General features: G+C 40.9%; 1 protein-coding gene across 2 annotated transcripts in view; it reads right to left on the minus strand.

Moving 5' to 3' along the window:
- Window positions 1–14,425, minus strand: part of sept7a (septin 7a) — a 53,304-nt gene that overhangs the window by 22,607 nt on the left and 16,272 nt on the right. For both annotated transcript variants that reach the window (XM_039820605.1, XM_039820604.1), the window contains exon 4: window positions 10,933–11,039. In XM_039820605.1, coding sequence (XP_039676539.1) covers window positions 10,933–11,039 — 107 coding nt within the window. The remainder of the gene's footprint in view (window positions 1–10,932; window positions 11,040–14,425) is intronic.

Consider the following 14,425-nt stretch of genomic DNA (forward strand, 5'->3'; position numbering starts at 1 on the left):
CCGGCTTCACCTAACCTAACAACCGCGGGCCCGCAAGCTGTGTCACGATCTCTCTCTCTCTCTCTCTCTCTCTCTCTCTCTCTCTCTCTCTCTCTCTCTCTCTCTCTCTCTCTCTCTCTCTCTCTCTCTCTCTCTCTCTCTTTCTCTCTCTCTCTCTCTCCTCTCTCTCTCTCTCTCTCTCTCTCTCTCTCTCTCTCTCTCTCCCAAGAACGGTGACGCCGTTATCAACCGAGTATTGATTGGTCAGTAGGCGGTGCTTTAACACCGGTTGATCTCTGATCTCCAACTTAACCTGCTCCCGACCAGGTTAGGCGTCCATAAGTTACCACGGCGATTGAACCCGATAACAAGTGATCCACCGTCGTGATACAGAAAACCCTGGTGAACCTGAAGTTAGCTCGTTAACGCCAAATCTTGCTTCGTAGTCCAGGCCTCTAGCCTCATAATAAAAGCATGTTTACCTTAGTAAAAGTGCCAAACAGCAGCTCTATGACCTTGTTCTAGTTCTGCCTGCAGAGCCTGGTGAAAAAAGTATAAAGGTTTGAAACTTTGTGTTACTTGTGCTTTATTGATTGGATGAACTATAATTTGCCTAAAGATGATTATTTTGTATTTTTGTCTGTCTGTTTGAATGCTTGTGTTAAAAAATAAATCAGAAGTTACTCAACAGTTACTCAGTACTCAAGTAATTATTTGGATGACTACTTTTTACTTTTACTTGAGTCATATTATTCTGAAGTAACAGTACTTTTACTTTTATTTTTGGCTTTGATACCAGTCCAGCTCTGAACATACTGTAAATCTTTCTTGAGCCACATTTGAGTTCAACCTCAGCTTGAACGAGCCGATACCTTACACTAGTAGCACCACAGAATGCCCGCGGTACGCTCAGTTACTAGCTGGGCTGCACTCTCACCACATGTCGGTTACACAGCAAAACCAGCTTCTCACAGCTCAGCAAAACTCCTCAAACAAGGACAAGTGAGTCAAATATGGAGATGCAATGTTTCTTCCCCTACTGCGAAAATGTCATATATTGCAATATAAAATGTATATACAATGGTAGAAGACTTTATATATTGGCCACTCCTAGAATTAATGCCTATGCAGACCTTAATTTTTAACAGAGGACATTTTGAGTTGCACAGGTTGGCTTGGATATTTTTATGTCTCAATTAGGTCTGCACAATAAATCTTTTTTTTTTTTATTGTCATCGCAATATTAATGGGCGCAATAAACACACAGGGCTGCGACATATCGCGAAAGACACATTTTTGTGTCAGTTGAAAGAAAATACTGTATCTGTAGAAAACTCCACTTTAAAATGTAACTGTCATTTTTTTAGTGTTGTCTTTTATATTCGTTTCAATGTTCAATTTGTTCAATGAAAGAATGTTCAACAAAATTCAATAATTTGTATTTTAGGAGAACACTGAAAGCAGCAAGAAGGCAGAACTGAGAACACCTTAATATCTGTTTATTTATCGCAAGTAATATTGTTATCATGATATTCAACCTTACCTTCCTCGTATCGTGCAGCCCTAGTCTCAATAAGCCATGCCAGTGGGCAGAATGGACAATACCAGCGGCCCTTTAGCGTTTGCTCCAACTGTTTCCCATTCACAATCCGTCACAGAGAACGATGCAGCTCAAGATTCCCCAGCAAAGATTTTACAGTATATCCTACCCCCCCTCCCCCCCCCTTACAGGCATCCATCATGTACTGGAATCAATCAATCAATCAATCAATCAATCAATCAATCTCTCTCTCTCTCTCTATCTCAGCCTGACTGTCTTTAAACTGACTTGTGACCAGAGCTGCTACTGGGAGGCTGGCTGACAACACAGATTATCCAATGACTGTCATAAAGTGTGTGTACGTATGTTCAACTGGCAAATTAAAGCTATAGTGCCTAGTTTGTCTCCCCCATGAGGAGTTCTAAGTATTGACAACAACACTGTCTGCGTGTCCACATGATACAAGCCTTCTGTGATCGCGCTTCACCCCCACCCCTCCTCCACGCAGTTGCTAGTAGCCAAGGAGGACACGGAGGATTAAAAAAAACCATGATGGACTCTTCAGAAGAGGTCATTATCTTCACTCTAGTTTCTGTGCGCAAAGGTCGCCAGACGCCACAATCTTCTGAACATAGTCATACTGAGAAATCCAGAGAGAGTTGTGTGGAGCTGGTAGTCTTAATTAGCTTTGTAGCACCTAATTTGGCAATGGCTTGAATGTAACTGACGTTCATTAATATAAAAAAGTTACGCACTAAAGCATTTTTATAGACCTTATGAATGCCATTCAATCTTAAATATATACACTGCTACTGCAAGGTGGCTGGAACATATACTGGGTCTACATGACTCATTAGGAAAATAAGATAACGTCAAGAAGAATCTGCAATTCCTTTATTACCATGTAACCGTGAAAGAATGATGCCTGTGATTTTAAAAATGTAGATGTCACACTTCCATAATAACCAAATAGGTGAACCACTCTTTGTCTGAGATAGGGCTGCACGATTATGGCCAAAATGATAATCACGATTATTTTGATCAATATTGAGATCACGATTAATTATCACGATTATTTGTTGATTTTAGCCAAAACAAAATTTTATTGTCACATAATTATATAATTATAACTGCTTTTACATCCATATTGTGCTACATTCCTACTAATACATCCATATTGTGCTACATTCCTCCTTTATTGAAGGATACTGTGAAGGAGTATGCCATTTCAGCTGTTTTGTGCGGCCGCTTTCCACACATGCATGTTTGCCGTGAAAGATACAGGCAACGCGATTTTTCTGTTCACGTTAACGCGAGCTGTGGTGCCCCGGTATCTACCAGACGAAATAGCAACGCGGATTTCTGTGGCTCATTACACTGCCACTTACATGTCTGCGTTACGCTCTGATGCTCCGAAACCCACGTTAGAGGCAACATAAACATCACTGGATGTCACGCTAGTAAACACTAATAACACGTTACACAGCAGGTAACGTTAGCCTACCGTTAGCCACAGTAGTAACTGGATTAAACACGGCTAAAATGCTGACTGCTAAACAGTGTAGCGTATCTGTATTTCACTGTAGGTTTCCAACAGCGGGACGTCCAACAGTCTGCTGCTAAAGCTATGAGCTAAAAGACACAAACTAGCACTGGTCACTGCAAAAACAACACAGAAGGGACAAAACGTTGCGTTTACTGGTAAACTGGTAAACATCGTGACCGGCTTATGATGACCGACTGCTACCTGTTGTGGAATATTCCTCACGTTACTCTGTCCTCTGTGACTGTCTACATCTAGAAACTAAGCTGCGCGGTGCAGGCAGGGAACAGCTCTGATTGGCTCATGGAGACATGTGATCAAACAGTGGTTTATGGAGCGCTGTTCTATGAACGGAATGACGCATTTTAAATATCGCTCGATCACGCAAATTTGATCGTGGGAAGCCAAAATCGTGATCGTGATTAAAATTCGATTAATTGTGCAGCCCTAGTCTGAGATAGTCAGATATGGTGCTGTACAACAATCTTTAAGTCAAAAGTGAAGGACCGCTGGTTGGACAACGCTGAAGAATCCCCACCCGTGTTTTTTCCTCACCCCTAATGATTCATGATTCAATTATAGCAGTTGGCATAATGAACAGTGGCAATTACCAAGTACTTTATTATTATCCGACTAACCGTTACTACTGCTTACATAAAGGTAGATCCCATGATTTACCCATAAAATTTGTAGTTACAAATAAATTTTTGGTACAATTGTTATTTTTAAAATGTTTGTATATGGCACTCTGTATGATCATTATGTGTCTCTCTTAAAAGGGTAACTGTTGTCATGGCAACACAAACTGGAGTCAGGGACACTCCTGTCGTAGTGAGGCTGAAACTACAATTAGTTTCCTTTGCACGATTCTCGCAATATTACACCAAAAAACTCATTGAAACATTTTAATGTTGTCCCAGAGTCCAAAAGTAGCACCATCTACTAGGCACATGCTGTCATAGTGTGATTTCGATGAAATTGTGATTAATTGTGCAGCCCTATTTACAAGGCCACAGTGTTTGCTGAGAGACTGTCTTTTATATGAAACCATTTACCTCATCATATTATCTTGTTATTTTAATCTCTAAAATTCCCCTGAAGCAGAAGCATGGGTCTCGATATAAAAAGCAAGGCATGTCTGTGCAATGGCAAGGAGAAGAGTGAGCTCAGTGCATAAGGCAGTTTGCTGGCTAATCACCAAGTCTCTGCCCTAGTCTGCACTCCAGGCTCGCTGAGCCTTATTAACCAGGAGACATCTGCCCTGCTCTATCACCTCCAACAGTTAACACCCATTCTGTCCGCCCGCCTGCATTCTTTCCCACTCTTCTTTTCAATTATGAATTGGAATCTATTACACACAGCAATCCTCTGGGTTTCATAACATTCTTTGGCATGGCTTTGGAAAAAAAAAGTGGCCACAATTATTTGAAATGTAATTAGTATGTGGTTCCCAGAGAGAGAGAGAGAGAGAGAAAGAGAGAAAGAGAGAGAGAGAGAGAGAGATCTATTCTCCATATTTATCATCTTGGAAAGCTCGAGGAGTCCTCTAGCTTTCAGTTTGGGAGCATGGAGAAGCACACATCATCTAAATCTCATTTAAACCTTTAATAAAAGCTGAGGAGGTGTAATAGGCAGGTAAACTAATTGGAAGCAGCAGTGGGGCGAGGGCAGACCGAGCCCCTCAGTGTGTTGCCAGGGATTAGGAGATTTAGAGCAAAGTAGTAGATCACAAGGAACAGGTGAAGGGAAGAGCCTCGTCACTGTACGCTAACCCAAACTCAACGCTACAGGCAGAGGACAGGAGAGGGAAGCCTGTTGGAGCGCCTTCACACCAACAGTATCACCTTTCACTCTTTAAAGGGAAGCTCGAGTAAAGCTATGCAGCTGGGAGCTCTATTTGAGGAAACTGCCAAACCCTTCTCCTCTGCGCCGTCGCTGCAAACAGCAACAAAGCCCGAGCATTCAGGGCATAAACCACACGCCTCTCATATTCAGCATTACTCCTGGCGGCAACTGCATTCCTGGCACAGTCCCGCCTGCAGTTTCAATGTGTGTCATTGCTCGATTTCACATGACAATAACATATAGCGATTTTTACAAAAGCGTTAACATTTGCTATTGTAAACACATGCCTGGTGGGAAAAAATATCTCAGACAGTGAGTAGGGTTACATACACATTAATATCCCACTATTATTTCGAAAAGGCCAGTATTCCGAATTTAATATGGGTCAAATAAATAGCATATTCCTAAGGCCAAATTTTGCACTTTCCAATTAAGACAAGTGGAATATGGTGGTATTATTCTGGTTTTAGCAGCATTGTTTGTATATGCATACAGTGTATTTGGAATATGCATCTCAATTGGGGTTATTCACCACAGTTTGCTACAGTTTACGGCAGTTTGCAAGGCTGGGATGGATTACGTGCATAAAAGAAAAGTTCAAATCGGAAGGAGAATCACACATACGTTCAAACATTATGTAAGATTTGGATATCAACAGGTTTTTGGATATGCAAAAATATCACAACAGCGACCTTTTCAAGAAGGTGGCTGAAGGAATGAGAGAGGGAGCCTGTGTTCGCACGGTGGAACAAGTCCGCCACGGGTGGAACAAGTCCGCCACGGGTGGAACAAGTCCGCCACGGGTGGAACAAGTCCGCCACGGGTGGAACAAGTCCGCCACGGGTGGGAAGCTTTGAATTTTTTCTGCATGGCTGCATGTGAAGAGGAATATGTATTTTCATTAGCCATGTAAACAGCTTGGTCGGAATTTTGTCTTTTTCCAAATGAGGGCAAAAACTGGAATAATATGTGCATGTAAAAGTGGTTACTGATGTGTTTTACATTGCTTTTTTGGAAATCAACAGAATTACTGGGTAGTTAGTGGGACTGGGTATAGTTTGAAACTACTAGTGCAAATGACAATACTTAATTTTGGGACATATCGAAAAAACTTTTATCAGAGTCAGAGTTGCTGCTTTCAAATACGGCTGAACAAAAATTCTTTGGGCTGCGTGGGTGATTCACAAGCTGTTACCAGCTGGTATAGACATTAAAATGAGATTTAAATATGTAGCTAAAGTTCTATGAATGCTTGGGGACCGTCAAATACATCTAGGCATTCAAATTACTGAAATGCTTCGGGGGGGTTCAAATGCATTTTTTTTTATTTGTGAGGTGGTGTGTTCAAGCTACAGCATGGGTTTAGTTGCTCTTTAAAGCTGCACTGAACCCCCTGAAAATGTGGTTCCCTACATCCTTTATAACATTAAATATGTATTACTAAATACAAACTCTTAAATTGCTTTACTTTAAAAAGTAAATGGACAGCACTTACACAGATCTTTTCTACCTTAACGGACAGAGCACTTAACAATTTGCCTCTCATTCACCCATTCACAGCTGCAACCGGCCCAAGTTCACACACACACAACCCCCACAACCAACAAAAAAAAAAAAAAATAAATAAATAAAAAACAATTGAATAATTTATGGCCTTTAACATATTTAAAATTAACAAATCCACATGCAATTAAAAAAAAGGTTTCAAAAATACATCATAATAATAAGTACAAACAAAATATGCTACCAGTGCTTTCTGCTTGAGTAGCACTGGCTGAAGCCTGAACATATTAACATTAAATTAATAACATAACTAATTCCACTGGTGGGACTGTTGAGCTCTGTTTCAGACTGATACCTCCGGTTCAGGCTGGTCCTCATTCTCAACACAGGCCTTTTTCAGTGGCGGAAAATACTTTTCAATACTCATCTGGATTGAAGCAGCAAACATTCAGTGTAAGAGTAAAAAATGAGAGTTTATTTGATTCACAGCTGCTACATATGGTGTTTTGACCTCGACAACCCAACTACATTTTACCGCAAACTTGCGACTAGTTAACTTTCTAAAGCAGGTACAATCGCTTGATTGCCAAGAGTCGGGTCGGGACTCCAACACTGACAACATTGTATTCAGAATATTAAAAAAAACGGTTGTGTAATTGTTGATTCCACTGCCTGACACCTGACCGGGATAAACGTGCTGGGTGACTGACATAATTAGCACTATCACGGCACATTGCTTTTGACGCTAGGTGTGGCCAGAGTTGCTACAGACCGAAAGAGAAGACCGTGTCTGAGTCGCACCTATCAAGAGACAAAGGTAACCTGGGGACAAAATGCAGCTTTAAAAACACTACATCGCTACATCTTAACCAGGGCATCGCAAAGAGGTGATAAATCAGAGGAGGATCTGTAACGCCCATGGATCCAACTAGAGCCTGTGTTTGTTTGTGTCATTGGAGAGTCATGCTGTCGTCATTTAACTAAGAGAAAGCTTCTCGTCTTGGAATAAGGAGGGGCAGTTTACTGTATACACAGTCGCATGCCTCGTTTTATCAGTACATCATCACAGGAAGTTGTCTGTTTGTTTGGGGTTTGTGCAGTACGTACTTTAATGGAGGCGTACGAGATCTACTATTATTGTGACACCGTAAATATAGCGCCATTAAGCACCCTTCTTAGATCTTATCGAATCATTTTTAATCAAGGCATCTTTAGCTCTGAGGCCAACCGTACATTTTGTATGCCATTTCCAATATATGTCTAAACATATGGGGTCAGTAAGGGCCTCTTTTTAAACATTAGACACCTGTCAGTTAGAGTCAACCACCTGTGATATGATGGGGTTTGTTTGCTTATCGATACTACATTGGTCGTCTATGGGAAACCCATAATCTGAATTCCTGTAAAACATACAGATCATACAAGATATATGAATAAGTAAAGATTAATTCAAGTGTGAATACCATTTCATTGACTGATGGAAAACACTGACTAGCTGCAGCATTATAGTACAGTTGCATTTACAGATAGTCAATATCTAAAATTTCTCAATATATGCTTTTGAAAATGCCAGTTGGTTAGATTTTAAACTGTAAGCCTAATGGCTAGGAGTTAAAGAAGAGATATCCTCCTTTAGCAAACGCAGCCAGAGGCTTGGCTTATACTCATCATCCGTAGGATTTTGGTCCTAGGGTTACTGGTAGTAATAGCGAGTGTGTTTTAATAGGAAAATTCTGTTGGGAATGATACATGCCCACTGGGAGCAATAAACACTCCTTGAACAGCTACTCTGTCTGGAATGCAACAGAAGAAGAGCAACTGGAGTATAGTTGTATATGGAGTACTGGGGTATGTTTTCAGCACAGTCCCAAACTGCGGGCTGAGAGGCTAGCTAGGCTGTTTTTATTTGCTTTTCACTCTAACCATTTTTCTCTATTTACCAGCTTATGGTAGAGTCCGTACATGTCTAAGCTGGGCATGCCATATAAGTGTTATAGTGCTTCAGAATACTTTGGCCATCAACTGAATGTTGTCTTCTGCATTGCAAGGAATGGGTCCATGGACCGCCATTCGTCATCTTCTAGGACAATACATACAGTACATCTATATAATGAAAATCTTTAAGATTATGGTTTTAAATCCACCCATATTAAAAACAGCTATGAGCTGCTGGCTCCTCAAGAAAAATAAAGACAACCCCCTTTTCGGTCTGCAATCAATTATGGCAATGACAATAAGACATATCTAAATATATACAAATATAAAATATACATACAGTATATGCCTACCCCTCTTACAACATACATCGTCTTTGAAATGTAGAGCTAACATTAATGTTTACACTCGAGCCTCGTGGAGCAGAGGGAGTAAATAGATTGTGTTTACAGAGATGTTCGTATCCAATCAAGCATAGCCACTGGCCATCTCAGCTAGACTAAACTCATGACTGGCACAGACACGCCTTTCCATTAAGCTGTTTACAGCTTACATGTTACAGACACATGCACTTGAACTCCCTCACCTCTGCAGCCTGATTGTAGCACAACCTCATTCATTCATCCATAGCCCACACACATCCACAAACCAACAGTATCAATCAATAAGGTAGCTTTCGTCTTCATATCACATCACATCTATCTGCTGTTACTTACTCTATTATTTTCTTATTTCCAACAGCAATAGAGCTGGGCAATATATCGATATTATATCGATATCGTGATATGAGACTAGATATCGTCTTAGATTTTGGATATCGTAATATGACATAAATGTTGTCTTTTACTGGTTTTAAAGGCTGCATTACACTAAAGTGATGTCATTTTATGAACTTACCAGACTGTTCTAGCTGTTCTATTATTTGCCTTTGCCCACTTAGTTATTATATCCATATTACTGATGATTATTCATCAAAAATCTCATTGTGTAAATATTTTGTGAAAGCACCAATAGTCAACACTACAATATCGTTGCGGTATCGATAGAGGTATTTGGTCAAAAATATCGTGATATTTGATTTTCTCCATATCGCCCAGCCCTAAACTTTGAAGGATGTTTTATTCAGTCATTATTGATCAGTTATTACTTAAACGGCATTAACTGAGACAATTTTGGCAAACAAAATTATACTATAGAATTTTAACATCAATAGACATCTAGTTTTTGGTCAGACAATTGGTATTACATATCCGTAACACTGATTTTCAGCTTTCATTTGCACCCATTCATAGTGCAATACAGCACCCTGGTTCAATATGGAGAGCCAAATGGGTTCAAAGTTTAATAGATACATTATGACATAACTGATTATATTAATGAATTATTCCAGACAAAATGTAATCTAGCCATTAAATTGCAAACCAACCAATCCATTTTTTAGATTCAGCTCATTATTACGATATTTTTTTTTTTCATTCTGCTTCTTTTAACAATAACAAGATTGACTGACAAGTTTATTTCTGGGCATTTCTTTCCACTGGCTGTATATTTGACATTGACAGTCTTTCAATTAGCATTTTAATGCATCTTTTCATCACAAAGTCTGTCAGAGGACAGAGCCAGTTATGCGATTGGCTGTTGCTTTGGTCTGAATGAGCAAACAGGATGTTAAGGACACATTTTGTCTGTATTTGTGAGATGTAACATAATGTCACATTTATGTATTTATCTAAAGTTGACCACTTTGAGTCTCCATAGTTTAAAACCACATGGGATGTTTGACAATGTGACAGGCCATTCCTAGCTTTGTGAACATGGGTTGCAACGCTAGGTGAATTTCTTTTTCACGGTCAAAGGATTAGCTCTAGGAATTCCATTTAGATGAAATCATCAAAAGTTTTCAGTCTTTAGTTTCAAGTCTGCAGATCATGACAGCATAAAACAAAACAGGAGTACCTCAGTCCTGTTTTGCGGTAGATTCTGTGTAAAATGTTCAACAAGACTATAAATAAATAAATAAATACTTATTTACGTCATCAAAAAAAAATAAAAAAAATAAAACTGGAGTTATGTCAATGTTTACATTAATTAGGTTAATGTAGGGAAGTTTTCCAACTGTAGAAACCGACAATCCAAATTCCATTGTCTAATTTGAAATTATAAAATATTTGCCTTTGGCAAACAAACTCTCTCTGTTAAAGCAGTAAAACTGGTTTCACTAAGACAAACAAATAGTTGGCATGTTTTAACAGCTAACACATCACCTCACAAAACAAGATCTCATAAAGCAACTATTTAGTCGATGGCTGCAATGCTAAGAAAGGTTGGGTGTTACAGCAGCTTCAGGCTTGGACACTAAGGCCAGTGTCAGGGTGAAGATAACCTATCATGTTCCAAATAACAGACAAACCTGTGGCCCAAAGTTTATGGGATTGGAATTCCATTAGTGGCTGCGTCATACCAACATAAAAAGGGTAGACCACAGTGAACAAAGAAAAGTACCAATTTGCCAATGGTTAAAATGACAGCAGTGTTGACACTTGAAGAGAAGAAAGGTGTTGACTATTTCTGAAAAGAAATGTTTTACCTGTACAGTTTTTTTAATTCTATGCGAAGGACCCGGGTATTCAGGGGAGTACAGGTCTGTCAGAAAGAGAGAGTTGATCAGCGTCGACTTCCCCAGCCCAGATTCCCCTGGAAGACAAAGACAGAGCCAGAGTGAGTGAACTCCAGAGATGCATTTCACACAATACTTGTTTTCTGATCCTCTTATTCATGCCAGACAGAGGCACACAATCCCCAGATGTTTCTCAAGCCCATTTCTTATGCAATCTTTCACTGTTTGACATTCTTTACGTGTTTCAGAGACTTTTGTCAGTACAGGAAATGGCTCCTTTTAACAATCCTTTTTCTAAACAGACAAGCGTTAACACGAGACGAAGGAATAGACTGACAGGGTGGAAGTTCTGTCCTCCCAAATTCATTTCCTGTCTGCATTTTTAGGAATCTAATGAGAGAGAATCATGGGGAGGGAGGAAAAGGGAAGGAAGATTTTAAACCACCAGTCATAATGAATTTTCCCTCTAAGAAAGGAGTAAAGACTGAGGGCCTAATTTACTAACACTAGCGCAGTTTGCGCTGCGTCTGTTTATGCGAGTTCGGCTATGCTTCCACATTTTGCGTAGTATTTATCAACCCTGACACCCATCAGGCAATCAGCGTCTTTCTCCACCCACTATATCGTAAATTGCGCTGTAGCAAAGTGGTACTTGTGGTATGATATGACTGAGTGCAGACTGTGATATTCCCACTGCTGATGCTATGACTGTTTGAAATGATCCTGATGCCAATATTTGTAATGTAGCGAGGAGTTTAACAACTGCTGGAATGGGATGTGAACGCTGAGTGGGAGATTCAATTTCATCTTTGATTTCTTCTAGTAACTGTAATATTGCATGGCTGCTTGATCTGTAACGCTAAATGATGTTGTGTTCACTGACAAAGTGTGATTCTTGTGTTAAAAATATTTTCAGCCTCGCCTATGTCTTCGTCTTGCTCAAATTACTGTTGCCATTTCACCAGCGCAAAAAGTCGCGAGGAAACCTCGACTGCGGCTGGTTTAGACCTGCTTTAAAGAGGTGGAGAGTTTCCCCGCAGAATAGAGGCGCGCTTACTGACAGTCTTTGTAAATACCACGGAATATATAATTAGGTGCACTTTGCGCTTATCCTCCCACCTTTTTGGGTGGAACTCCCCCCTTTTCCCACGACCCTCCCACGAACGCATATTGAAAGCGCAACTTGTCTCTTCTCGCTCATGTGGCAGACAATCTGCGATTTTACCCAAGTGCGCCCTGTTTGTAAATAGCCCGCATCGGTTACGTCCGTCTTTGCGACCAATTAGCACCTGGAAACAGGCGCAAACTGCTTGATAAATCTAGCCCTGAAATCGTAAGCACAGATTCCATACCACTGTACTCAAAAATATCCAAGGCACAAGAACCAATCAGACAACTTTCTTTACTTGTATTACCCCAAAATTAGTTTCAAAGGTTTCATGGCGGCTTAATCTTCTTATGCAGGTCCAATCTTTGATTCTAATATACACTTTAAACATTTGAGATGCAGCTCATTTGGATTAAAAGATCTTTAACATTGCTAGGTGACAGTAGCCTAGAAATCTAGAAGCACCCTAGCGGCAGCAAATTTTATTTGCAGCCAGGGGGGTCTAGGAACTCTCTGTTGACTTGCGAGCTGGAAAAGCGAAACTCTAGTCAGGCCAATCACATCGTGTATAGACTCGGTGGGCGGGCTTATAGCTGCTGCTGCTGGGAACAGCGGTCTACTGGAAGACTTGGAGTTGAGCTTTTCTTTGAGAAAAGAACGGCACTGAAATCATTCTTAAAAAAGGAAGGTGTGTATGGAGTTTTGCCAACCGGATACGGCAAAAGTTTAATCTATCAACTAGCTTCGCTACCTTCTTCGTTGGTCTGCCTGGTTGTAGCGCTATCCTATTACGTGCAGAGGGAATTTGAAAGACAACCGTTTATCCCGCCCCTCGGATTGAGCCCTGTCAATGGTGAGTTCCCAGACCCAACATCTTGATGTGGGTCTGGCTTGTCAGGTTAAGGTGACAGATCATTTACCGTGGAAAGAAAAGTAGTTTTTTCAACCTTATTTTCATTTTACCCACCAGCTACATTTTAAAGATTTCTAAGGTAGGGTCTCTAAACGCTAGGTCTGGGCGATATGTACCAAAAATCATGGGCCCTATTTTAATGATCTAAGCCCACGATGTGAAGCGCCTGGCGCAGGTGTGTTTAGGGCGTGTACGAATCCACTTTTACTAGTTGAACGGCGGAAAAAAGGGTCTGTGCGCATGGTTCAAAAGGGTCGTACTTAGTGTCTTCATTAATCATAGGTGTGTTTTGGGCGTAACATGCAATCAACCAATCAGAGATCATCTCCCATTCCCTCTAAAAGCCAGGCGCGTTTGGACCTTGGAGCATTGCTGTTATGATGGAGGATTTGCTGAGCAGGAAGGAGAGATGTTCAGGAGAAGAAACTGATCTGCTCACGCGTGAAGTGATCATATCATAATACTATTTCACATTGTAATATTTTTTTATCTTTTGCATGTTTGTGTGCTGCTGTGCGTCCCTGTGTGTGTAACAAGCATAGTGCGATCACTTCCTGCTGCCTCAAGATAGCAATACCGCAAACAAGACAAAAACGCACCTGGCCGCTTGCGCGACGGGTGCGAGATAGGGCCCAAAATCTCTACATATTTTGTCTGAACGGCGATTCGTGGCTCAGGTGGAACAGCGGTCGCCTACCAATCGGAAGGTTGGTGGTTCCCTGGCCCTGCAGTCCCATGGCAAAGTGTACTTGGGCAAGACACTGAATACCGTATTGCTCCTGATGCTGCGCCATTGACATATGAAAGTTCATCTGATGAGCAGGTGGCAGGATGTATGGTAGCCTTTGCCACCAGTGAATGAATGTGTGTGTGAATGGTTCCTGAAGTGTGTAAAGCGCTTTGAGTGCTCGTTAAGACTAGAAAAGGGCTATGTAAATACAGTCTATTTACATATCTCAGTATTTTCCACAAGTGGGCTAAATGTTCAGTTGTAAGTCAAAGCCCCATATGAGATGTCACAAGCACTTTTTACATTACATGTCATTTAGCTGACGCGTTTATCCAAAGCGACTTCCTATTAAGTGCTTTCAACCTTGAAGGTACAAACTCCAGACAGCAAGAAGTAAGTGTAAGTACATTAGCATCAAATAAGCCAAACATGAAAGTGTGACTGTAAATTGATGGGGGTTGTTTTAATCCGAGGTGCAGTCGGAACAGATGTTTTTTTAGCCTGTGGTGGAAGATGTGTAGGCTTTTGGCCGTCCTGATGTCAACGGGGAGCTCATGCCACCATTTTTGAGCTAGGACAGCCAACAGCTGGGATTTCGTTGAGTGATAAGTTGTCCCTCTCTGTGAGGGGGCAGCAAGCGGGTTGACGGATGCAGAGCGGCGTGGACAGGCTGGGGGTTAAGGTTTGACTATGTCCTGGATGTAAGCTTGGC

The sequence above is a fragment of the Perca fluviatilis genome, chromosome 13 (assembly GCF_010015445.1).
Source record: "Perca fluviatilis chromosome 13, GENO_Pfluv_1.0, whole genome shotgun sequence".
Lineage (NCBI taxonomy): Eukaryota > Metazoa > Chordata > Actinopteri > Perciformes > Percidae > Perca > Perca fluviatilis.